Source organism: Prionailurus bengalensis, chromosome B2, assembly GCF_016509475.1.
Source record: "Prionailurus bengalensis isolate Pbe53 chromosome B2, Fcat_Pben_1.1_paternal_pri, whole genome shotgun sequence".
NCBI lineage: Eukaryota > Metazoa > Chordata > Mammalia > Carnivora > Felidae > Prionailurus > Prionailurus bengalensis.
The window spans coordinates 45,294,161-45,321,522 of NC_057349.1; the positions used below are offsets into that span (position 1 = coordinate 45,294,161).

The window sequence follows — 27,362 nt, forward strand, 5'->3', positions numbered from 1 at the left end:
AGGGATCCTTATTTTAAATGCCTCTGGCAACTTCCCCTTTCTTTCCACTGTGTACCTCTAAACTCACTGATACGATACTGGGACTGCTGTCTCAATTGTTCTGACTTTTAAAACGTCCTATCACTTATTTAATAATATATATCTTATCATGCAGCACAGCATCTGATTTATGATGCAAGTTGTCAATTTTCAAATCAAATAAAATGCCCATAAAATGAGGTTTCCCAAGGAAGACATCCTTGAAAAATAATAGAATGGAGCTTGTTTGAATTAACTGCTCCTTTTTAGCGTACCTTAAAGCAAGCTGTGCTATTAGGAAGCTAGAGTAGTTCAGGTTATATTCCTAACTTCTGAAGAAAACATCAGGAAGGGAAAAATAGCGTGGATGCTCATAAAAGATCCTCCGGCACCACTGTCATAAGCTGAATATTGCTTGAGATGTCTCAGATTCAGTCAGAGCATAATTATTGGGTTGTTTGGCCCCTGCGTCCAAACACCCAAATGGCTTTTTCCTCTTTGTTCTTATGAGATGAGGAAAGACTTTAACAAATGAACCCAAAGTGAGATCTCGTTTAATAGAATTCACCCTCTCTTCCCATCTCCCCTGTTCTAATGACCACAACGTCCTTTTCGAAAGAATGTAGCTGTTACAAATCACAGCTGGCCAATTTCCAGTTGGAAAGTTCAATTTTTGTCTATCTACGTACCCTGACAAAATCCCCCTGGATACAGAACCAAGTGATCATTTTAGAAATTTGTATTGTCTTGATAACTGCAATGGTTGCACACAGACATCTATTGCCTTTTACCTTTGTCTGTATTGACTCTCAGTGAAACTAATACAAAACTACCGACCCTGACCAATGGAAAAATTTGGAGTTTGGTAGCTTTGATTGCTTATACTGCATGCAGTCAACCACTCAAGCAGCATAGATTAAAACATAAAAGTTTCGGCAATCGCTGAGCATTATAAATTCTCATTAGAGTCTCATAATCAAGACATTTGGTTGAGTGGAGCATACAGGTGTAGTAGCCCACATATGGACCCTGTCACATATGAAGAAAAAGATCGTCTCTTTAAAATGTAAAACAGGTTTTCTGGTAAGAATGTTACCTCTTTCAGGACACAGAAATAAAAGCACTAGTTTACTAGATTACTAGTTACCTGAAAAAGTGCTGATACTACTGTGGGACACTGTTGCATAAGCTGTGCATTCTGGAGGACTTAGTGCAGTTTTGAAAGTATAATATGGGGGCGCCTGGGTGGCTCTGTCGGTTAAGCGTCCGACCTCAGCTCAGGTCATGGTCTCGCCGTTCCCAAGTTGGAGCCCCACGTTGGGTTCGGTGCTGACAGCTCAGAGCCTGGAGCCTGTTTCAGATTCTGTGTTGCCCGCCACCCCCCCCACCCCCCCCCCCACCCCTCCTCTCCTGCCCACGTTCTTTGTCTCTCTCAAAAATAAATAAATATTAAAAAAGCATTGTATACTATTAAAAAAAAATAAGGAAAGCAACGAGAAGATCCAAGATGAGCTTAGGACGCGTACTAGGACAGTTTGGACTGAAATAGATGATGCAATCAATAGCCAAGTGTGAGAATAGAACCATTAATGAGAAATCTTTAACGTCAAGCAGTTGTTTGAATGTCATCTATTGTCTACAAACTGCAACTGAGCAGGTGACTCTCCTGTTCCACAATTACCTTTTGACTTCTGGGGGACATATTTTCTAGGAGGGTCAAAATACCGCACTTGAAAAATGAGCTATATGCATGAGTGACACAGGCATGACTATATAAAATGTAGAAAGGCTGATTCTTCCTAACCGCATTTCATAAAATTCTCTCGGGGCAACCTATCTTTCCTGTGTTACCAAAATGGGGAAAAATCAGGTTAGCAAATAGCATTCTCTCTACAGCTTTTCTTAAAGCTGTGGAGGATGGCTGCTGTGATTTAGTAGGCCTTTTCCCTCTTTCGTGCCAGGGACTAGGTTTTGCAATATTACCTTGAGGATTTAGCATCTCAGCTTGGCTGTTTCTGACTCTCCAAAATGAGGAAGATGAATTATTTAACATCCAGGAAGCACCAGCTGTGTTCTCTCCTAAAGCTGAGCTTCCCCCACCAGAGGGATTTACAATTGAAATAGGTTTCTAATCTAAACAGGACTACAGTTTGGACAAGTGAACAAGACGAGAGAGTTTTTTTCCTAAGTGGAGAAGAGATATTAGTGAGCATTTCTTAGCGGTTTTCCCAGAGCACCTAGAAATTCCCTAGGGATTATAGAGCCTAGCATCTTGCCAAGGGGACGGAGTGCTCCTGACATGAAGGCACAACTCTGAGGCCACTAAAGAAGGGGATTTATAACATGCAACAGGAGGGATTTAGGTTAGGGACAAAGACAATTCTCTTGATGGTCGGTGTTACAGAAGGAGACGAGAGTATGAGAGAACTCTTTCCCTCAATGTTCTTAGAACCAGGGAAGTGGTTCTCAAAATTGTTCTTGAAATTTTGTACCCCAGGAGGCATTCAGCAACATCTGGACACGTTTGTTTTTGGTTGTCACAACAGGGGCGAAGAGGAAGACACTACTAAGTCTAGTGGGTGGGGAGCAGAGATACTGTTAAACATTTTATAATGCACAGAGCAGCCCCTCCCAACTAAGAACTATTAGGCCCAAAATGTCAAGAGTGCCAAAGCTTAAGAAAGCCTGACCTAGAGAATTTACACATTTTTTGAGTTCTCTCAAATGATTTTAATCAGCCTACCTGGGCCAGTTCTAGGAAATAAAATAATTCTCTCCATTTGTTTAATGAGAATAAAAATGGTTTGCCACCCAGTTGGGTGTGCTCTCAAGATGGGTTTCTCTTCAGGGAAGAGGGCTCTCTTCCCAGGGACTCTCCCTGAAGTTCTCCAGCTGATTCCAATCTTTGTTTTAGGAATTAATTTAAATCCCACTTCATCCCAAAAGCCCGAGGGAAAGACAAAGGTGATCCACTATTCCTTGAACTCCTTTCTATAGCAAGTATTGTCTGCCTACCTCATTGGGCATTTACTGCCTCATGCATTTACTGTATGTACATGACAAGACAACTGTGTTGTGAACTTATCCAACCAAGTCAACTAAAGTGTAAATTCCTTACTGGCAAGGGATAGTGTTTCTGCTGCATCAGAAACACAAAATCTATTACCAGCTTGCACACAGTGAGAATTCCATAACCCTTTATTTATTATATGATGATAGAATCCTTTACTCATTATATGAGCCACTGGGTGGCTTAGTTGGTTAAGCGTCCAACTTGGGCTCAGGTCATGATCTCACGTATTCAGGAGTTCGATCCATACATAGGGATTGCTGCTGTCAGCCCAGAGCCTGCTTCAGAGCCTCTGACCTCCTCTCTCTACCCCTCCCCCAATGGTTCTCTCTCTGTCTCTCAAAATACATAAATAAACATTAGATGATAATCAATATTCAATCTCTTCGCATAGTCTGAGGCCCCTCAGAGTGGTAGTTATTAAATAAAAGTAGAAGGACTTTGACTGCCAGTTTTCCCCAGTCTAAATTGGGGCAGGAAGAGATCATTTTAAAGTTACATCAAATATATTTCTATTTTCAATGGTTCCTATTCCACAATGCCAGGATATGGACTTTGATTTCTGGTCTTCATAAAAACTAGGCATCAGCATGACTTATTAGAAAAAGAAGAATTATTTAGGGTCATTCTATGTTAATAGAAAAAGGAATAATGAAATATCATAATAAAGAGAAATAGTTTTCTAATAGAGAAGTGTCACGATATTAGTCAGGTTTATTAGGGCTTTAGAGGAGTATTCCAAGAAAAGTGGCAGAAATTCGATCAATTAAGTGAGGTGCACATAAATTGAACTTAATAAAACTGCCTAAATTGCTTTGGAAAAAAATGCTGTAGGGAATATACTTTTATTAGTTCTGGGTGAGGGTGAATTTGATGATACAGTGAAACCTTTTCCACTTTTAATCTTGAGTTTCCCATGAAAACCATCAGGAATAACTTTGGAAATATTATGTACAACCAAACTAAAGACTGAAGAACCTGTGTGGCCAATGTGTAGTCAATGGTTTAGAAGTAAGAATGTAGGTACTGCGGTAAGAATACTGGCTCCAATCCAGTCTTACTGGACTTTGACAATTACTCAGTCTATGTCAGTGCACAACACCCTATTTGGTAGAACTGCTCCCGTGGATCTACATCAGATACGCCCTGGGCTATCCTTGCCTCCAAAGAATTCAGTTCTCCAGAGATGAAAGAGACTTCTTGACCCGCAGTCTTACTATCTCCAAATTAAAACAAAGAACAACAATCAAAACCAAGAAATAATTACTGAATTACTGAATTAATTACTGAATTAAATAAAGGAAAAATCAAAGTGTTGCTCTAGGACCGTCAGATACAACTCACTGGTTTTTCTATTCGTGAAGACTGAATTCAGTGGGTAATTTTTTTTTTCATGTATTTATTATTTTGAGAGAGAGACAGAGTGTGAGGAGGGGAGAAGCAGAGAGAGAGGGAGACACAGAGTCCGAAGCAGGCTTCAGGCTCCGAGCTGTCAGTCAGCACAGAGCCCGATGGGGGGCTCGAACTCAGAGACTGCAAGATCATGACCTGAGCCAGTCAGACACTCAACCGACTGAGCCACCCAGGCACCCCATCACTGGGTAATTATTTAATGTTGCACTTCACTTTACTAATACAAAGAATCCTATGAGAAAAGAAAAAGGCCCATTTCTATTTTATGTTTCTCAACAAGGATTTTTGGCATCCTGTAATTTCTATATACACTGTAACTCTCAGAAGCATACATTGAGCATCTTTCAATCAGTCAAAATGTGAGATATCTTTTGAAGATTATGTTTACCCATTCTGTTCTGAAAAGATTTAATGTGACCTTTTCTTAGATATAAAAGTGACTAATTTGTTTAATGGGAACAAAAATGCTGATTTACCACCCAAGTGGTCACTAAGTCGGCGACATTTGTTAAACCAGATATTACTCAAAACGAAAGTAGGAATTAACCCTTTATTCTTTGTAATCAGTAAAAATGCTCAGCATTTTAGCTGTGGTTGCTTCACAATTTCAACATCTTAGTGGCCGTTGCTTTACGATTTATGAAAGATGCCTTGTACTTGTGTCCATGCTTCATTTTTGCTGGTTAAATAATCTCATGATTATCTTAACCATTACTATACATCAGGGAGGAAAGACCTCAGGGTGGGATGATTTTTGGGGTCATGGAAAGTTCCACTATCCAACAATCTTCTGGCCAGGTCTTGTGGATGATTAATAACCCTCATGCTTTTTCATCTTGATATTTCTTGGTCCATACCCATAAAATTTTCCTGCTTGGTATTCATTTTTTAAGTCTATAACATTATTGGGATTTTATGCTGACTTCATAACCTTCAGAATAACTGATCGTAGCAAAATATTTCCTTGCTTATAGAGAGCAGCTTTCCATTGACCTCGATTTTAATGAATACATTTTGAAAAGAAAACATTTATTACCAAGTGAAATAAGCATCTCTGAAAGACTTCTCCCACCAGCAAAGAGTAATTTTTTTTTTTTTTAATAGAACCCCTGAGGAGGCTGAATCTGATATAGCACCAATACTGGCTTATTCAAAGCTCTGAATCATTTTGGACTCACCTTTAAGATTCAAGTTACCACACTTTACTGATTGCTTCCCATTTAGTTGTTTTCCTTCTTCACTAGACTAGGTTTCTGGAAAAGAGGATCTGTACTTATCTCTGTAACTCCCAGGCTAGCGCCGTGTCTGAATCAATGTAAGCATGGAATATATCTCTATTGAGAAAGGCTATTCATTGGGATAAGGCAGATACACAGAGTAGGGAGTTTGGAGCATGGAAGATGCTTGCATATCTTTATAAAGAATGCAACACATGTGTTTAAGACCCAGGACACACGTCAATTTCCCAAACTTAAAAGCCTGCTGAAAGCAAAAGGCTGTGAGGTAAAGAATGAGGTTTACAATAAGAGATTATGGAGCCAGAGAGGAAAAGACCAACAGAATATAATGACCATTTCCAAGGTCGCAGGTAGAAGATGGTTCCAAAATATACATTATAATGACCAGGGTTCTCCTTCTTCACTGAAGAAAGAACAAATAGAAACACCTATTCTAAATCAATGTGAGGAATAATTTTCTTCAAGAGAGACATTAAATAGCGAATAGGTTACTGAAAGAATGTATAAACAAGGCTTCCTGATACTTGTAGATTAGATAACCTGCCAAAATTTCTCTTAATGAAGGCTTATGAACATTTATGCACAAAACGATACTTACGTTAGACCCCTTTAAGGCGCACATGGCACAACTACTGAATAGTATTTAGAACAGTAAATAAAAGAGGAACCAAATCCCTATCTTATACGCCCCTGCAAAACATAAGAAGAGAGTGGGATACCAAATGGGATAACTTCCTTTTTGTGATACATAATTTCAAGTTTTCAGTGGCCGGGGGCACACATCCTATCATTCATGTGGACTAGGAAGACATCCTTTTATCTCATTCTATCAGGTGATTTATAATTGCCATTTAAACACAATAAGCGAGGGAGTATATGATTTGTGAATCCGCTAGGATGCTAATGGAAAAGCTCTCTACTGACCCAAGAAGGGCACTTAAATTGTTACAGCTCCTATGTAGTTGGAACTACTTTAAATATTCATTGCACTTTAATGAACGTACTTTTCCTTTAATTAGACATGGTGTTAATACTGTTTTAATCTGAATTGATTTGCCACACTGATCTGGGGAAGCCAGGATCTGTTTATGAATGAATTAGAAGTCTCAAGCTTACTAAAACTAGTAGTTGACCTTCCCAGAACTCTTATGTCTCAAAAGGAAGCATAATATTATTTCCACAGGTGAAAAGGTACAAGACATGGGGTGTATTTAGCTGAAGATTAAGTAAAGTTTGGCAAGCTAAGACTGGGAATATTTTGAAATTCCTTAATATCATGTTTTTAATTCTCAATATGTGACAATTAAAAAGATCACGAAGTCGCTTGATCTTTCATTCATTCAACACGTATCCTTTACTTCTTTCTCTGCACTTATCAAATGGACGGACTAACGATGGATAGCATTAATGAATTGGTTGCACAGTAGCAAACCGTGACCACCTCAGGATATGAAGGTATTTAGGTTATCTTGGTGAAAATTAAGGAGTTAATAACAACTTAATAAAAGTGAAGGTCTATTTCAAGTCCTGGTATTATACTTCTTTGAGCTGTCAAGATTTATTACCTTTGGCTGTATCACCATAACAATATTTTTCACGTGCCTCCAGGTTTTCTTTATTAATCTCCTTACAGAAATGTACTAAGTAAACGTGCCTTTTGAAGTGTCCGGGGATATATTTTCCCAATGACGAGTAATCCAAGACATCTTTGGAATATAACAAATTGATTAAGACATCATACTTCTGGCCAGTCAATACCAGGCTAAGGAATTATAGGAGAGGATGAAGTTGTTTATTTAGCTAAAGAGCTCCCATGGAGGTAATTTACCTGGTGGGGAAATGGTGTGATTGTTGCTGTCAAGGCAAATGCTCTCTTCTTTGGGACCTCAGAGGCTGAGGCTCAGGGGAAATAGCATTTCCCCCTTATCCTCTCATCCGTTGCAAAATTGCTGGATAGGATGGTGGGATCTTCTGGTCTAAGGTCCCTCAGTGTTTCTCAATTTGGTTATCCCTGCATTCATTCATACAAACCTTTGAAAATACCAATGCTTGGGCCCTTTCCCCAGAGATTCAAATTCAGTGGTCTGGGGAGGGGCCCATGGCACCATAAAATTGGAAAGTTCCTGAATTGTTTCTTTGGAGAATCACTGAGCTATAGCAAGTGAAAAGCTGTAACAATTACTTCATAATAGGATAAGCCACAAGGTACTCTTAGAAGCTTAATCTTGGATATGGTCCTTAACAAAGTATTCACAGCATTTTGGAGTTGGTCTACAAATAAATCTGGTCCTTCTAATTTTCATCCAGGGTTTTTCTTGGACACCTCCTCCCCTGGAACTTGTTGACCTATATTTGTATCTTGTTTTTGTAAGTGCATATACTTACAAAAGAGACATCTTAAATCATGGAAGAAAATGCTCTTTTCCTATAGCTTCTATTGACAAGCCAGAATATTTTGCTTTCTTCCTTAAGCCTATTAAAGATAGTAAAAATCAGTTCCAAAAACTCTGCCCCAGAAGTACTCTAAAGATAACAATAAATGAACAATTAAGTAAATTATGTCGCAGTCACTTGCCAGACTTTTGAAAAACCGATAAAATTATAATTATGAAAATGCTTGTGAAAAAATGAAAATAAATAGAATCAAAAAAGACATATACCATATATGGCAACTGTGTATTTTATAGTTAAAGACTAGAAATAAATTGTGTATAGAATTGGTGAGTGGGATTGTGAGAGATTTTTCATTTGGTTTCCTAATCTTTCCTTGGTGTTGTTATAATGTTGATTTATATTAAAAAATACCTATAATTTATTAAGAAACTACCAGGTGCCAGAAATTTTGAAACTCTACAGAAAGGATATTAATAATACGATTTTTAACAGAAAAATTGAAGGACAAAGACATTAAGTAGCATGTCTGAGTCATAGAGCTAGTAAATGACAAGATCGGATTCAAAGGTTTGTCAGTTTCTTTTTTATTACCCTCTTCATCATTATTTAAAAATTTTAAAAGAGGGGCGCCTGGGTGGCGCAGTCGGTTAAGCGTCCGACTTCAGCCAGGTCACGATCTCGCGGTCCGTGAGTTCGAGCCCCGCGTCAGGCTCTGGGCTGATGGCTCGGAGCCTGGAGCCTGTTTCCGATTCTGTGTCTCCCTCTCTCTCTCTGCCCCTCCCCCGTTCATGCTCTGTCTCTCTCTGTCCCAAAAAAATAAACGTTGAAAAAAAAAATTAAAAAAAAAATTTTTAAAAGAGAGACTCAATCAATAAGACCCCTACCTCCCACCTCAATAAAAACATTTGTTACTTTAGGTTAAATGGACTGGATTGTCCATGCTTATATGTTTAACATCATCAGTAAGTTTTCTGGATACTAAGTTGAGGGAAAGATGAAAAGTGAGAATCTCTTATCAGTTTAGTTATCAATTAATGAAATATTCTTCTATCATGAAAAAGTCAAGGAGGATAACATCAAATTAATAAATAACTTTTTGAGGGGCATCTGGGTGGATCAGTCAGTTGAGTGTCAGACTTTGCTCAGGTCATGATCTCACAGTTCATGGGTTCAAGCCCCGTGTTGAGTCTGGAGTCTGTTTTGGATTCTGTGTTTCCCTCTCTCTCTGCCCCTTCCCTCCTCACATTGTCTCTCTCTCCCTCTCAAAAAATAAATAAACATTAAAAAAATTTTTTTTGATTAAAAAAAACTTTTTGAGAGAAGTTAACTAGAAATATAAACTTGGATATTGTTTAGTAAGTTAAGATGTGATTAGTAACATACTGATAAGATGTGATTAGTTAATAAAAAAAAAAGTCTAAAGTTTCTCAGCCTAGAAAGGATCCAGTTCCTTAAAAATAATCCCCAAGGTAAAAAATGGCTGGAAAGAATGAGATGATAATAAACGTTAAGTTGCTAATACCAGTTTTATGTGCCATTCCCTTAGAGAGATATGCTCTATCTATGAAAAGGGGTCATTAAACTAGTTCAGACCCTGGGCTTCTCAGGGCCCTGGGAGCTCCAGCAGGGTGCGTGTCTGTCTCTGGGGACACTTACTGGTGCCCCACCATCCCTGTCCTCATGCTCCATTACTCAGGCTCTGCCTCCTCCCCCCAGCAATTTGCCCTAAAGAGATTATCCCACAAACTGCACTGTGCAGGAAGATCTGGTTCCTGGGAAGAGAGAAATGAAAAACTAGAATTTTCTCACATTTCTTTTAAGCTAGAAGTGTGAATCAGATATGATCCCTGCCCTTAAAAGTCTTATAATCTTGAAGGAGAATAAGACAGATTCTAAATAGCACATACACTCCTTTGTGCTGTTATACGCATGTTTAATAACATGCTTCATCTCGGTTTCTAATGCAACATTTCATACATGGAAGGGTAACCTATCCTGTCTAGGAGTTCATATTTTGGTTTGCTAATATTCCCATGCAACAGATTTTCACTAATTTACATCCATCATCTATTTTCTTTCATTAAAATTTTTTCTTGTGCATAAGTATTTTTCATCTTAAAATATAAAACAAAAGACTACTGAATGGAATCTTTAGCTTGTAGACTCTTTGGATAAGTTTCTTTTCCTCATTCAATTTTCATTTCACTAGCAAATAAACACTTGGAACTATTAAAACAGTACTTGGGTTTCCTATGGACGGAATATACAAATAAGGTTGTAGTACAAGAGCTTAAATTTCACTTGCTTGTATCTTCACTTTAAGATGGGAACTCTGGGGGTGCCTGGGTGGCTCAGTCGGTTGGGCGTCCGACTTCGGCTCAAGTCACGATCTCATGGTCCGTGAGTTTGAGCCCCGCGTCGGGCTCTGTGCTGACAGCTCGGAGCCTGGAGACTGTTTCGGATTCTGTGTCTCCCTCTCTCTGACCCTCCCTCATTCACGCTCTGTCTCTCTGTCTCAAAAATAAATAAACGTTAAAAAAAAAAATTTAAGATGGGAACTCTGGCCCCTGAAAACTTTTACCCTTACATTTCTGGGAATCTTTCTGCTCTCTTTATTATTTCCCAAAACACTTTCCATGGTCTTCCTCTCCAGTCCCCTGGTTGATTGCCATTAACGTGAGCTAGCACTGGCACTGGTCCTGACTCTCTGAAGTTGGTGCTGTGGTCTTCAGATGTGATTCTGTGAATTCTCTTACTGCTAGGTTGCCATATAAAATACGTGGCACCTAGTTAAATCTGAATTTCAGATAAGTAAAGAATGCAACATATAGGATGCATTTCTACTAAAAAATTATCCTTTGTTTATCCAAAATTCAAACTTAACTTGGTGCCTCGTATTTTTACTTGCTAAATCTGACAGCCCTACCTTGTGCCCAAGCCATACCATGCCTCCTGCAGTCTCTCGTGAGCTAAAGTCACATGTGTGCTATATATAGGTGGGGAAAATGGCTCTCTTTCCCTCTTCTGATGGCCTTTTGTCTCTTTATTATTTTTAAGTTCATTTATGAGACTTATTTACTTTGAGAGAGAGAGAAAGCATGAGTGAGGGAGGGCAGAGAGAGAGGGAAAGACAGACTCCCAGGCAGGCTCTGCTCCATCAGTGCAGAGCTCCACATGGGGAGTTTTTTGTTTTTTGTTTTAAATTCCCAATGCCCATGCCACTTCGAGACTAATTAAATCAAAATCTCTGGAGATGAGACCCCCACATCAGTATTGTCAAATCTCCGCTCGTGATTCTAACACTCAGCCAAGACCGATCACCACTATTGCAGAGCAGGAGTTCTCTCACTTCCGTAGGAATCAGAGTCACCAAAGGGCTTGTTGGGCACCATTGCCAGAGTTACGGCAGATCTGGAATGAGGTCTGAGAATTTGCATCTTGAACAAGTTCCTAGGTGGTGTGGGTGCCGTTGGTCCAAGGACCATGCTAGCAGGACTTCTGCGGTGGAATGATCAGGACCTAACAGTTAATTAGCTATTACTATGTATATGTCTTGGCTGGTTGGGGGCAGGGGGAGAAAGACTTAATTACAGGTGACTGAGATTCGGAGCCTGAGTAAATGGCAGCATAAAGGTGCTATTCAACAGTCATAGACAGTGGAAGAAAATAGATATTGGGCTTGAATGAGAGAGAATATGGAGAGAAAAGACAACGAAAAAGAGTGTTTTATGGGGGGCCATTATAAAAGTGGGAACAGTAAGAAGAGGGAGCCAGTAAGAAGTAGAGAACCATCAGAGACACAGAAGGAGAACGAAAATGTCACAAACACCTAGCAGGGAGAAAGTGGTCAAGGCTAGCTCTGCCAAGAACATCACAAAAATGTAACCTCTGAGATACTTCCAAACCCAGTGAACGCAGAGAACCAAGGTCCCACATTTTCCTTATCTGCTCTTTACTATCCTTAGCAAAGAGAGGTCAGAATGATAACCCTGGAGGCAGCTTAAGGTCTTTAGTGCAAAAAACAGAGGGATCTGCACTTACTAAGGAAATAAGGATGACGACCATATGACAGAAAGATTTTCAGCTTTGAGGGTTGAAACAAAAAGGGCTTTTCACCTAATCTGGCTAAGGGCAGAGTATCAGTGCTCATGGAGTTAAGCCCCTAGCAGCTGTTAAGAATTTACAATGAACCTGGTGCTGTTCTAATGCCGTATACGGCTCTTGCTCACAGTGGGGTTCATGGATCAGTGGCATCGGCATCATTTGCTAGAAATGCAGACTTTCATCCACACCAGACCTCCTGGAACTGAATCTGTATTTTTGAAAATATCCCCAGGTAACATTTAGAGCTTGAGGTAACAATTAGAGCTTGAGAAGCACTGCTTTTAGGTATCATGAACTCATTTAGTCTACTCAGTGCTATGAGGTAGGGACTATGAGGAGGGAGCTGAGTTCTGAAGAGGTTACAACATTTGTACAAAGTCATACAACTAACAGGGCAGAGCAAAGATCTACACCCAGATAATCTAGATCCATAGACCTGGATCTGACTTGTGTTACATCAATGCTCAAGAAACTCTTACAATGTCCCTTCCCATCGTCACCGTACCTTCCCCCGCGGTGGCTCTTATCCAATGCTTCTAAGGTGCCTGTCGTCCCCTTTGTTCTCTTGTGTCTACCATCCAAGCCATGCACGTTAACCTCCTCACCCCTTAGATCTCAGCTCATAGTCACCTCCTCAGAAGGCAGCAGTATCCAACACCCCAAGACTTGGTATTCCACTCTCACAGTGCCATTTTTCTTCCATGATAATCTGTAGATGTGAATTCGTGTGATTTTTGCCTTTTTTGCCAGGCTTAAGCACCTGGAGGGCAAATGCACATCTGTTTTGTACCTCATGGAATTGCCAGGGACCAAGATGGAGCCTGGCACAGAGTCGACACAATCGTTACCTAGATGAGTGTGCACAGGAATGACTTTCAAATCAAATGTGCACCTTCCCCACATTAGCGTGAACTATTGTGCCAATCAGAACTGAATACTCTTGGGGGCGCCTGAGTGGCTCAGTTGGTTAAGTGTCCAGTTCTTTGTTTTGGCTCACGTCATGATCTCACAGTTTGTGAGTTGGAGCCCTGCATCTGGCTCCACTCTGACAGTGTGGAGCCTGCTTGGGATTCTCTCTCTCTCTCTCTCTCTCTCTCTCTCTCTCTCTCTGCCTCTCCCTGCTCCCTGCTCGTGCTGTCTCTCTCAAAATAAATAAATAAACTTAAAAAAAAAAGAATACACTCTCCCTCCAGGTAATTAAGAAACCTGGTGAGGTGAAAGAACAGACTTGAAGATTCAAAAGAAGTGTAAACTTTGAGGCTGAACCTGATCCATCCAGGCAAGCCTCCACCTGCCACAAACATTCAGGACCTCCTGAGGCTATGAGAACCCTGTGTATGTACAACCACTTTCCAGAATCCAGAGCCAGTAAGTACTCTGCCTTCAGCCTTTGAGGCAGCAGAGGAAAGTCAGAGTGGCCCACGTGAGCCCTCCCCGTATTGGCAGGGTAGCTCTGGAGGGAAAACATTGGCTGTTCTAACACAAATCCTATAACTAAACAGAGTCCATTCATTCTGAGTGCTGCTCATCAGGTACCTTTCAGAGGTCCCGAATTTCTCTGAATGACAGAGAATAAGCCTTGATTTCAGTGAATGGCTCTGCCATAATAATCGTGAGAAAAGCATGGATTGCAACGTCACTTTAAAAATACGCCCCACTGTAATTTCGTGTCTCATTTTCCCAAATACTCTTGCTCCTATGGATAGTTCCTATACCTTGTGTTCTCATATTATATTAACATAATTAGGCTAACTAGGCCTTAATGTTGCCACTCTCGTGAAAAAAAAAAAACTGCAAAGGGCCTTGAGAAAAATGCTGCTGATGTTTTTTTCTTAAAGAGATGGTTAGATTTAATTTCAACATTTTTGGAAAATATTGAACGACAGTAATCAGCTTTAAGCTTAACCAGGTGACAGTTCCCAACGACAGCTGATACGGATGAGGGTTTCTCCATGCGGAAGAGCTGCTTGCTAATTCTCCAGGCATTTCCTCAACATCTCTATCACGTGCCTGAATGATATGGCTATAGGCTCAACTACTCAATTTTCTTAGGGTGTTCTTGGTCTGAATTGACACGTTATTTCAAGCTCAGCCATGAATGAGGAACGCAGAGGTCCACCTTGTGTCTTAGACCGGAGCTTTTCAAATGCTCAAATGCATGAATCACCTAGGGGCTTTGTTAAAATGCAGACTCCTGTCAGGTGAGATGCAGGAATTTGCATTTCTAATAATGTCCCAGGTGATACTGATGCTGCCTGTCCATATGTAACACTTTAGGGAACAAGGTCTTAGAAAACAAAATGAAATTGATTTTGTTATTTACAATGCAACTTGGCACCCTTTTTAACCAGAAGCATTGCCTAAACGTTTCTGCGTGCCAGGGCTGGGATAAATGTAACCCTATCGACCAGCACAGGGGCAGAAACAATCCAGAGAAATGAGTTACTCCCAGGATTCCACCCTGGGGAGGGGGCCCCAAGGTGATCTGTTTGACTCAGGGAAGAAACAGACTTGCTGTTCAATCTAGAGCCGTCTTACACAAATCTAGAGTCTAGGAATTTCCAGACTCCTTTTTTAAAAATATTTATACCAAGCACATACAGAAGTGCTTGGAAGTATCTAGAATAGGCTTGAACATATGCTGATCACTCTAAAATTGAATTAAAAGCAATGTGGTCCAATAATGATGTAACAGCTATTGGGTTAAAATGGAAAATACTCTCCAAACACAATGTATTTTGAAACGCAAAATATAATAGCTTGTTTCAGTTAAATAATGTCTATAATAGAAAAGGCTGAGAAAATAACTGTTAGAGCTTATCATTGCTTAAAGTGGCATGAGAGGCAAAGGAGTGGTTTCTTTTGGAGGGGGGAGTGGCCTTAGTTCTTCCTGCACTCCCACCATGTTGTGTCTCTTTGACTTCTTTTCTCCACCCTTACCCCAAGCTCTTGGTGGTCCTGCACCACGGAGGGAAACACCAGCAGATCAACTGAGAGTAAGAAAAGAAGAATGGAGAGAACCATTTCTGTTCCTTTTTTTTTTTTAAACCATCCCTTAATCCTTGAATTTCAAACATGAAGAGAGTATAAATAAAATTATGAAAATTATTTACTTTAGTTAAAAATAGGTCTTTGTTGAAGCCAAGGAGAAGGAGATAGCTCCCCCATCAAGCAAGCCTTTTGCCCATTTGGATGCTCAGTGTTGGAGGAGGTCATTAAGAGGACATGACCTCTGATTGACCCATAAGCTTGACCTGGGTAATCAGAGGCTCCTGACCTCTTCCCCTGGCCTTGAAATATACATACTGTCCATTATTCTCACAGTGAGAGATGTTTTCAAGGATGCAGCCCTGAGAAAGCAATGTGTTGTTGAGACCATCTGGACGGTGTATGTAACTGAACACAGGCTTCTATACAGACTTTAAAGATTCTCACAAGCACGTATAGAGATCTACTCATCTTGTGGCTGCCCAGGAAAAGCCTCATATAGAAGTTCTCTTGCTCATTAAACCTTGACACCTACCAATCTAGGGTGGCCTGCTTCTTTCTTTGGTCTCTCTTTGCCTTCTTTGTATGGAAGAACAGTTTTGTTTTATTTTGTTTTTTAATGTTTATTTGTCTTTGAGAGAGAGAGAGAAAGAGAGACAGAGCATGAGTGGGAAAGGGACAGAGAGAGGGAGACACAGAATTTGAAGCAGGCTCCAGGCTCTGAGCTCGGCACAGAGCCCAACATGGGGCTCAAACCCACGAACCATGAGATCATGACCTGAGCCAAAGTCTGATGCTTAACTGACTGAGCCACCCAGACACCCCATATTTTATTTTATTTTTTAAGTTTATTTATTGTTGAGAGAGAGAGAGAGAGACTGCAAACAGGGAAGGAGCACAGAGAGACAGACAATCCCAAGCAGGCTCTGCACTGACAGTGCCCATATGGGGCTCGAACTCCCCAACCGTAACATCACGACCTGAGCTGAGATCAACCGTCTGACGCTCAACCTTGACTAAGGCACCCAGGTGCCCCGGGTACAAGGAACAGTTTTTAAACCAGTCAGAAAAATTTAATAAACCAACTTATCCTGACTCAGTGGTTAGGAAATATATATACAATAACTTCATTAGGAAACCGTGATTACCATTATTGAACAGCATAGTTCAGATCTAACCAAACACATCTACTTTATTCCATAGGAAAAATATTCTAGAATATATTCCCAAATCCACCGTAACGATAGTCATCTACTACCTAGTGGAACATTACATCAGAATACTAGAACTTGAAGTCCAGATTGGTGATGGGATTTGTCCATTAACACACAACTGATCTTTAAAGAACTGGGCTTAGAACTTAGAGCTCCTGAACATTTCCCAATTTACTCCCCATTGTCTTATCCCAACCTATATCATCAATTATTTTTCCTGATGCCAGTTTAAGACAAAAACACCCAAGCTTGTCTGGGACAAAATACCCTGTCTGAAAACTGTAGACCACACTGTAGGTTTCCCACTTGCAGTTGATCATGGAGCCTCGCCATGGTTTGTTTTGAGTTGATGTGAAATGATATTAAAGATGAAATCATTGGCCAGTGAGGCATTTGCTAAACAATTTGTAGCAGGTTCCTCGGTCAGCATACAGTAGGGGTTTGCCCAGACTGGAAGTTTCACTCCCTTATGGATGAATAAGAGAAGTGAAGCTTCCTTTCCCCATCTTATGAACTAGTGGATCTGAGTGAGCCAGCGGACAACTGTGAAAGATCAGTAGTGGTCTTTTAACGCAGATATGAGATGACTTGGGAATTATGGCACGAGATTTTTCTTAGTACAAAGGCCTGTTGTTACAAAGAATGGCGCAGAGCGTGATGGGACCTAATGTAGTATTGTGATTAAGAATTCAGTATGGACACCTGGATTCAAATCCCAGCTCCAACGTGTACTATCTCAGGGACCTTGTACAAGTCATTTAACCTGGTCGTTAGCTTCCTTACCTATAAAATGAGAATAAAAATACTCCCTTGACTCACAAACTTGTAACAATAATATGCTATGTATAAAGCACAATAAATCTGAACATTCAGTAAGGTAGCAATGTTTTCCCCCATCAAGAGACAGAATCAGGAAGGTAAGCTTAAATCAAAATATCCTGAGAGAAGATCCTGACATGGATGTCTTACAAGATTTTAGAATAAATTAGGGAAAGAGGTCTGGAAGAACCAAACTTTCTTGGAAATCTCTAAAATAATGTTGGTCCTCACTTTCCATGTTGGCTTAGGCTGCCCTTCCATTGAGTCTGGAATGAAATAATCAATGGCAATATCTTCCAAACCTGGAAATGTCCCCACAGAAGTGCTGTCCTTTATTAAGAAACAGGAAGATCTTTCTTTGCTCCTGTTCTTAAATATGGTATATAGAAGCACATACACTTCAGTTCAACATCTATTCATAGGTGTGGGATTAATGAAATTTAGTGGGAAGGACAGGCTGCAGGGGAATCAAATCTGCTTCATTTCTTTCTCACCATTTGCTATGGACCCCATTTGCCTGCTTCTTCTTTTTACTTGTGCATTTTACTGTGGCCAGAGTAAAGATCTTGGAGTCCAGAGTGGTCCTTGCTTAAGGATTTTGAGCACCTGATTCATTTTATTCAAGAGACTGGGTTCGGCAATGTGTTATGTATTTAACTTAGAAATTCAGTCTAGCCACATTGTATTAACTTATACAATATGTAGTTTACTAGGTGGGAAAAAAAAAGGTCTCTAAACTATTGGGGCCAAAAACACTTTATAGAAATCTGGAGAATGTAGAGACTACCTTTAAAAATAAAATTATGCCACAGAGGTATGAAAAGTGATGATAATTTTGTGATATTACAGTACAAATGTACAAATTAATCAACAGACTAATCAATGATGTGAATACTATCTATAAAGAACTGAATTAGGTTGGGGGGAACGTAAATAGCATAGAAGGAATATAAGACATGACTTTGTGCCTCATCTGGAGTATGATAATGGATATAATAATATAAAGATTTTAATTAGAGACACCCTTATAGAGTTCCTATCACGCAGGTGTAGGAATTGCAGATTTGGGCACCTTTTCCACACAGTTTTTGAAAATGTGTATGTTTCATTTCTTCTATAGTATTCTAAGCTGACTCCTGCTTTTTTCATACCAGCTTTATCTGAGATTCTGTTACCAGCCAACTTTCCATGTCTCTGCTTCTCTGGATCACCTTGGCAAGATAATCGTGTTTATCAGAAGTTCTAAACCATTCTGTGGTCAGGACTACTTGGGTGTCTTCGTGATATTTGGAAGATGTCCTTCCAATGGTCAGAACTGTTTCTGGTCGCTTCTTTCTGTCAATCGGTGTTTCTACATCTTCAGACTATCTCTGAGAACTGACCTGCTGCTTCTTCCGTGTCAAGAGATTGCCAATCCCTGCTCAAATTGTCCAGCCAGTGTTATTTATTTTGCATTTTCCCACAACTCCTGCTTCCCTGCCTATCAATGGCATCTTCCACCATGAAAATTTTCCATATTGAGTTGGGAAGAGAGGTGACCCAAGTATGACAGAGGAAAGCAAAATGAATTAGAGGGCCATAAAAGGTAAGTACAAAATTTCCCCTCAAATCGCATACACCAGAAGTTCTCAAACTTTACCATGCATCAACATCCCAGGGACACTTCTTGAGAACCACTGCCACATGTGAATCAAAATCATCTCCAAATAACATGTAATCAAAACAAGAGGCCATCTCATTTTGCTCTGTGACAAGGAGCTCTTAACCTACACATCCTTGGAGACCCTTTGATAGGATTCGAGCTCTCCACGGTACTCCACAAATTATATTTTATCTTACATTAGCATGTGTGAGATTGCATCCGGATGCTTGAGAGGACCCACTGCTCTCAGAAGACACTCAAAGGATGCGTTTTCCCAAACATTATCTTCTACAACTCCCACTGATGCCATGCAGTGAGAGTCAAGCCAGCACATGTGTGGAAGCGTTGACATTAGAACGGAGCAGAATAGGGCTTTACAGTTTATAGAGCCAAGGTGTAATTTTCCTGTTCTTCTTATGGTTAATAGAATAATTCTATTAATACTATTACACTGGCCTTTGTAATCAATTATTCCATTCTTTCATGATTATACACTGACTCCTACCAAGATGTAGATCCACCAGTCAATCAGCCAAAAAGTTAGATGGAGCGCCAATGATAGGCCTAGTATGGTGTTGGCTCAGTGAGGAACCCAAAGATTGCAGAATCCCTGCTCACAGGCAACTCTCGGTGAGGATACTGACATACACTACTTGTAAGCCTTGTGAGAATAAGAACCTTGTTTTTCTGACCCCAAATTCTGTCTCATGTGCCTACAAGAGTCCCTAGCAAATCACAGGAGCACAGCTAAATATTAAATGAGTGAATTAAAGACCTCAGGGGTTTATACTGTAAATGTCATAATGATTTTGACGGATAAACAAAATATTGACAGTGGCTGATTGGCCAACGCTCTTACACCTGGAGAGTACTGCTGAATAAAGGAAATAAGGGACCCAATTAATAAGGCACGTTAATAATCTGCAAACTTGCCTCCACAGGGAAAACAAATTGAAACTTAAATATGACACAGTTTCAAATGGCTTTTTACACCAGATGTCCGGCATAGGTAAGAACTCAGTTAAAAGATTAGGCTAGAAGATCACCTCTCCCTCCACTGCATCCTTTCCTGTAGCAAGTGATAATGTTGATGGCAAAGGATTCGGGTAACAAAAAGCATGTTGCCCAACCACATATATTCATCATGCTTCCTTCGATAAGTGTGAAGCAGGCAAGCCCTTCCCTACCTAGATTTCAAGCTGATGAATCATCTGTCTAGTTTCAGTAAACCCCAAGGGACTGCTCAGCTTTGTAAAGCTGAAACCCTGTCAGCCTCTGGATGCATTTAAACAAGGACAACGTGTTAAAAGGAGGCAGGTTATGAGGTTTCCTGAGGAATCCCTAGTTTCTAAGCGCACAAAACTCTCATTCAATGCACAATAAAGAGCCTTTGTATCTAAAATAACCGCAGAAAGTTATTTTTAAATCGTGTATAGATGCTGACTATCTCAAATACATAAAGAGAAATATTAATGATATTCGGCCATCCATTTACCCAAACGAGGTCCCTCCTATTCCATTATCTCCATGGAAGCACACACATAGCCTTATACACGTTAGAAGAAAGAAAATTCCTCTTTCTTGGGAAACACCTGTCCTGGGAGTTCTCCGTTGTGCAGGTTCTGAGCACACACAGGGTCGAGCATACAAATGGTGCAGTGACTCTTTTGGAAGTCACATTTGTCCCTGAAACTTCAGTCACCTGGAGACTGCATGCCTCATTGCCTGCAGCAGCTCAATCCTGACAGTGTAGGATGAGTTTAGAAATCTCATTTGAGCAACAAAATTTGAATCGAGAGTTCAAACAGCATAATATGTTTAATGCTGAAATAATCTTTTTTTTTTTTTTTTTTTTGCAACTTCTGCTGACTGTGGAATTTTTCTTTTTTCTTTGCTATTGGGCTATCATCTTGGTTTGGTTTGGATATTGTGACGGGAAAGGAGGGTAACAGGACTCAGTCTACGGGAACATCTGTTACCTGCACTTCCCCATTTTTACACATAGAACGTCTCTGCTTCTTTTGCTATGCTAACACACTTACACATAATTCCTGAAATCCCTACTACATTCATATCCACTGCTTCCAGACACACACTCACAAGGCACCAAAACACAAAATCGCTACATGTCAAAATCAAACCAGGCTGAAGATGTAAATAGGTAGGTGAACATGGCACCAGGTGGATGTGTAATCAGTAATAAGAAATACATCGAGCCCCATAATGAAAAGAAATCCCCCAAATTGTTTAGGATTCCCCCTCCCCCTTCCATTCACTGATTTATTAACCCTGAACAAAGATGTAATTGCAGGGTCTCAGAAACAACTTTTTTTTTCCATTTTTTTTTTCATTTTTTGGCATTTGTTTTGTTTGGCTTTGAATTTCTTAATATCTAGTCGTACCATTCATTGCCTGTTTTCTTCACTCAGTTGCCCATCTTTCCCCCTCCCCCCCAAAATGAAAGAAGCATTAGCTTCTGAGTCTTAAGGATGAGACCTCTGCATTTTCTTTGCTTGTTTAGGGCAAGAAATGAAGTGCTGCCTCTTTAATTGGCAGAAGCATGCAGGAGGAGCGTACCTTTAATTTAGTGCTGGGATACCTCACTTGCACCCTGGCTGTTGTCTTATTGGAGACGGCAGCCTGCCTGAGATCCTCTAGCACTGAAATAATATCATCCAGCACGCATTTCTTATCCTGATTTTTCAACACACACAGATGGGAAAAAGTATAATTATAGCCCTTGTGGTTCACCTTCATTTCCAGCACGGCTCGGTGGGTCTGCAGGATCCCCTCAGCCTGGAGCAAAATATTGTCCCCGGGTGGGGAGAGGAGGATCACCCTGCCATACCTCCCAGGGGTGTGTAAGTCCGAATAGAGCTGGCTTTTGGACTGGTCCAGGGGGAAAAGGCTGCTGGCCAGGCTGCGCTCGATCTTGGCCAGGCTGTGGCTGGGAGCGACCAGGCGCTCCAGGTCGCCCTCGGGCTGGAAGCGGTTGAGCGCGCTGAGGCCGAAGGTGATGGTCAGGACTGCGGGCACGGTGAGGAAAAAGACCGGGTGCCGGCTCACGCACAAGCCCAGCCTGTGGCAGCACGACTGGAGCCCTCTGCGAAGCACCTGCCGCAGCATCCTCCACCAGATCCAGCTCGCAGGCGCTCCCGGCCGTCTTAAAAAGCACATGTGACATGTGTAAGCGCCGGGCCACCCCCCCCCCCGCTCCCCCATCCCACCCCCCTCCGGGCCAGCCCCCCTCCCCAGCACCACCGCGTCCCCACCCCTCCGCGCTCACCCCCAACCACTCCGCCTGGTCTTTCCCCGGCCCCACCTCCATGCGCTCCTACTACTCTTTCAAACACTGCAGCAAGTTGCAGCAAGGCGGGCAAATATCGACAGCGCGCTGCGGGGGCACCGCGGGGCCCACCCCTCCCCGGCCTCCCCGTGCCCTCGCCGCCTCCCGCGCCCCTCTCACCGCATGAGCAGCGTTCCCTCGGTCTAGCCCTTCATCTCGGTGCTGCAGTCCCCCGGCCTCCCTCGCTGGAGGTGGTTCCGTGCGGAGCGTCCCACAGATGTGGATTTCCTCTCCGTCCTGATGGGGTTCGGTGCCTAACTGGAACCATGTGCCTCGGTGTTGTAAGAAGCAGACATGTGCCCCAAAAGGGGCGGAGGGGGGCGGGGAGGAGAGAGACTAGAAGGGAGGGAGCGAGGTGGGGGGGGGGGGCAGCTAAGCTTTTTTTTAAAGATGCTGGCAGTTATTTTTAGAGTTTTGTTTTCCCTCTTCCCTCCTGGCTGGAGTGAATGGAAGAGGAAACTGGTGAAGGTGCTGCTGGCCCATTGGAGCAAAGGCAATTAGAGCCTGCGGGGGGGAGAGGGGGTGTACGGGGGGGGGGTGTGGAGGGAGGGAGCTCGAGGGCTCCTGGAGGCCAGCAGCCGTTTTGCCCCTCCAGTTTCCTTGTGCCCTCGAAATCTGCTTTCCTGCCGAAGGAAAAAGAGAGCAGAGAGGATGATGCTGCATTTTTAACATACCACAAAGCATGCAAGGGATTTCCTTGCAACACCTTCCCGCCGTCATTCCAGACTAGTAGGCTGCAGCCGAGGGCTGCCAGAGACCCCATTTGTGGGTGGTGCGTTGGGCCTCTAGAGATCCCTTCCTTGATCTGGTGATTGGAGAGGAGGCATTTGCCAATAGCAGTCGCCTGTGGCTTGGTGTGTGTGTTTGTCTGTGTCGCGGGTTGGTAGTGAAGATCCACAAGCAGTGTGTAGTTTCCCATAAAATATTACGTTCACTTCCTGTACTTTTGAAGTTTAGGACAAAAAGTTCTTAGTTTCTGGTTTCAGTTCCCTTTCCCCATTTTCCCTTCCATCAGATTTATTCTGATATGAAGTAGACCCAGAGGCTATCTAGTTTTCTCTTGTGAGTGGAATTACAGAAACAAACATTTTGGGACACTCATCACGTAGGTTTTGCCTCAATAAAGAGGGTGACAGGGCTAGGAGGAAATACACTGGAGTCGTTTAATATGTAAAACAGTGAGTCTCCTTCACCACAGAGGAGAGAAAACTCCCACCAGGTACAATTCCTCCCTGAGTACCTAACCCTGTAAAGATGAGAAACTCTCACCTGCAGATCCCATCAACTTCAAAAACTTTACTATTAGTAAGTGGATGTGTGTATTTTATTTTTTTGCTGATTGGGCCTTTCACAAGGCCCAGTGTTCTGGAAAGAATGTGAAGAACCCTTGAAGACAAGTTCCAAGTTTGGTTGTGAACTGGAGACCTGCTTTCCAAAGTTTCTGTTCTTTTTGCACTGACTTCATAGAGAAAATGGGGATTCAAAACATGATTCATTCACACTTTCTTAATCATAGTAAAATGACCCACTCTTCATCAGATACTTGAGATATGCCCACGTGTGCATACAAAAAAGCTGAAAAATCTCATCCTCTTAATAGATGAGTTTTATTTTTCCTAGTGGAATCAGTTTTTCAGTTAGAAGACCAGAGAGACTGCAGGCAGCTCAGAAACAGGGGCAATGGTTAATTAAGGGCAACAGTTTAAAGGTGGTGTTATATAGAAGATAAAAGAAAAAATTCCAGCCTTTAAAATTGAAATTGACCTTGAAGACCAGTCTGTTTGCAGCACCCCACCCCCTACCCCCAGGCCAATAGCTTCTATAATATCCCTGATGGTTCTCCACCCAGCCCTTGCTCCTGTATGAGATTTCTATTCTTCTATTCTATTCTATTCTATTCTATTCTATTCTATTCTATTCTATTCTATTCTATTCCATTCCATTCCATTCCATTCCATTCCATTTATTTAATGCTTTTATATCAGCATGGGTTTAGGGGTATTTATAAATATTTCTCTTGTGCTTGGATTAGAATTCAATACTTTGTTTCCTTTGTTGCTCAGATTGGTTCCACTTTGCCCACTGGGTGCTCTGTCTCCCTTTGACATATCTCATTATTATTGGGTCCTTAAAAAAGAAAAAGTATTCTGTATTTTCCAGCACTAAAAGATATTCCAGGCTTGTCTTGTATCTTTTCTGTCTGAGTATCAGCCATTTCTCGAGAAGTCCTGGTTTGTCTATTAGACAATGGTATTAGAAACAAAGATCTGGATGCTAAGTGTGCTGCTTGCTGTTGGGGTGTCATCACTTCTAAACCTTGGCCACCGACAACAAGGAAATACATGGGTGTGCAGATCTTCCTCAGCTGATAGTGGGGTGATGTCCTAAAAACCCATGGTAAGTTGAAAATATTGCAAGTTCAAAATCCATTTAATACACCTAAACTACCAAAACCATAGCTAAGTCTAGCCTACCTTAAACATGTTCAGAGCACTTACATTGGCCCGCAGTTGGGCAAAGCCGTTTAACATAAAGCCTATTTTACAGTAAAGTGTTGAATATCTCATCTAAGTTATTGAATATGATATTGAAAGTGAAAAACTGGTTGAAGGCATATGGGTTGTTTACCTTCCTGACTGCATGGTGACCTGGAATCTGTGGCTTAGTGTCACTGCCTAGCATCAGGAGAGATGATCCTACTGCATATGGCTTGCGAAATTCAGAGTATGGTTTCTACTGGATGCACAACAACATAAAGTTGAAAAATTGTGTGTCGAGCCATTGTAAATTGGGGACTGTCTGTATACTAATCTGTGCATGTGTATATCTATAAATAGTTCTTTATTTAGCTCTTTGTATCTAGATTAAACTAAACATGGGTTTATGTATGTCTCCAACCCTAATCTATTGCCACATGGGTCATTGAAGCCTCTTTCCCATGCTTACCTGTAACCTCCTTACCTGTCACTTCAACAGTGACAAATTGGCTCAGTGGCTGATCTTTAAATGATTTTTCAATAATAAAAACATTTTTTTTTTGGAAAAAATTGAAGGAAAGAAAATTATGGCTTCTTAATTTTGATACTGTAAAAAGCTAAGGGCAAATACTATTATGGGTTCATTAGAAAGATAAAGCATATGCTCAAAAGAAGGGGAATGTTAGCAATATTCCAGATTAACCTACAGGATATTAATTTGCACTAGAATATTAGTGGATATCAATCGCATGATAATTTTAGTAAACCTGATTGAAAATAAAGCTTAAAATAAATCTGAAAGTGGTGCATTTAGAGGCCAATCAGTTACAACACAAATATCTGTACTGGTTTGTTCATATAGGATTTGTCTTTTCTGATGTGTGTTGGTCAATATCAGTTTTCAAGACGTGGAACCAGGTTGGCATTTATCCACTTGGCCTTTTGTGGGTTAGGACACCAGAAGAACATGAACTTGGACCCAGAATAGCTGAGTTCTAGGCCAGCCCCTCACGTTACTTCCTGGGTGTTTTGAGCGAGACACCTTATCTATGAACTTGGATTATGTTCTTTACCCTCTTGTCACTTCATTCATAGCAACATTCACCAAAGCCCTGTAACTCTGTCGTATTAACCAGTGCTATAATACTCGTGATCTTAACAAATAAGCCTCTAAATTTTAGCGGTGTAAAACAGTACAAGTTTATATCTTGTTGGAGGTGAACGGTCCATTATGGGTATTCCCGTTTTAGCAAGAAAAGGTAGACCTCAGTTCCACAAGTCATTCATCCATCTTCGACTCCTGGCTTCCAAGGGCATTCCCAAGGGAGGCCATTTCCTGGCCAGTCAGCTAAACGTGGGAAAGAGCCCGGAGGAGCCCGCTGGGGAGGCGTTTACGGCTCAGTCTGGAATGGCATATGTTATTTCCTCTTACATCCTTAGATAGAATTTAGTCGCAAGAGAGGCTGAATAATGCAGTTTCACGCAGATCTCCTTCTCCGTCCCACAGGCAACTTGAGCAATGTTGGTTTTGGGAAAATGCTCTTTGAGCTTCTTCTGTGGTGGCTTTAAGGAGTCTGACCTCTTAGGCCTGTCGTGTCCAGGAAGGGCACGTCTGAGAGATACAGTTTTAGAGGCAATGTCGGTCTTTATCATTTTGGATGTTTCCAGCAACTGGTTTAAACAATAAGGGCATTTCTTATCTGTTAGGATGTCCTTGGAACCACAGTAGAGGGGACGGCCATCTCGCCAGCGCAACCCAACGAAAAGCCCCTAGTAGCTGCCAGAACGAATCACAGGTCAACCAATCGCCAAGCGACAGCATGACCTGACGCGAAAAAGGCCCACCCGGACCTAAACCCGGAACCGCTGCAGCTTAAAAACCCCGCCCCACCACACCTGGGGGCGACATCCCTGACTCCTCCCTCTCACTCTCTCCCTGAGTCAGGGAACCTTGCCCGAGACCTTAGTTCCCAAATAAAGCCTTTGACTGCTAAAATTTTTTAGCCTCTGACTCCTATCTTTACCCTGCCTTATGCCTGACCCTAACATTTGGTGCCAAAACCCGGGAGGAGGTAGTAGCTCGCCTCCCTTGGCTGAGCTCCCTCCTCGCCAAGCCAGAGGCCAACACCCTACTCTCAAGCGCCTACAGGAGCCGGTAAGTAGGACAGACCCCTCCTTCCCTCCTCCAACTACGGCTGACACCCACGAGAGACGTCTGGCAAGTCAGTCTCCTTTCCTCCGCACGCCGCGAGGCCCCTTATTGCAGCGCCAGGGACGCCTCGCCCTGCCACGCCAATGGGGAGTAACGAGTCTAAACCGCCTCCATCTCTTACCCCCCTCCAACGTCTGTTAAAAACTTCCGGCTCCTGGGCTTACAAGGCAAACTTCGTCTAACCGGCTCTTCCGCCTTCGCACTGTAGTCTGGCCTCAGTACAAATTAGATAATGATTTTCCATGGCCACCCGAGGGGTCTTTACAATACCAAGTTTTAACCGATCTGGACACTTTCTGCCCTCGTCGGGGAAAATGGGGAGAAATACCCCACGTCATGGCCTTTTGGGACCTCAGGTCTCGCCCCACCCTATGTTCCTCCTGCCCCTCTGCACGCGTGCTCCTTGCCCGCCCGCAACCCTCCCCCC

At 41.8% G+C, this 27,362-nt stretch overlaps 1 protein-coding gene across 2 annotated transcripts in view; it reads right to left on the minus strand.

The window, feature by feature from the left end:
• Positions 1–27,088, minus strand: part of LOC122489605 (patched domain-containing protein 4-like) — a 66,476-nt gene extending 39,388 nt beyond the window's left edge. The window contains exons 1-2 of one of the 2 annotated variants that reach the window (XM_043591622.1): positions 22,367–27,088; positions 21,652–22,063 (exon numbers count right to left, since the gene is read on the minus strand). In XM_043591622.1, the coding sequence (XP_043447557.1) occupies positions 21,652–22,063; positions 22,367–22,371 (417 nt within the window). In that variant the 5' untranslated portion in view covers positions 22,372–27,088. Of the gene's footprint in view, positions 1–21,651; positions 22,078–22,366 lie in introns of those variants that run through there. The other variant, XM_043591621.1, reaches the window with a different exon arrangement.
• Between the last annotated feature and the right edge of the window lie 274 nt (positions 27,089–27,362).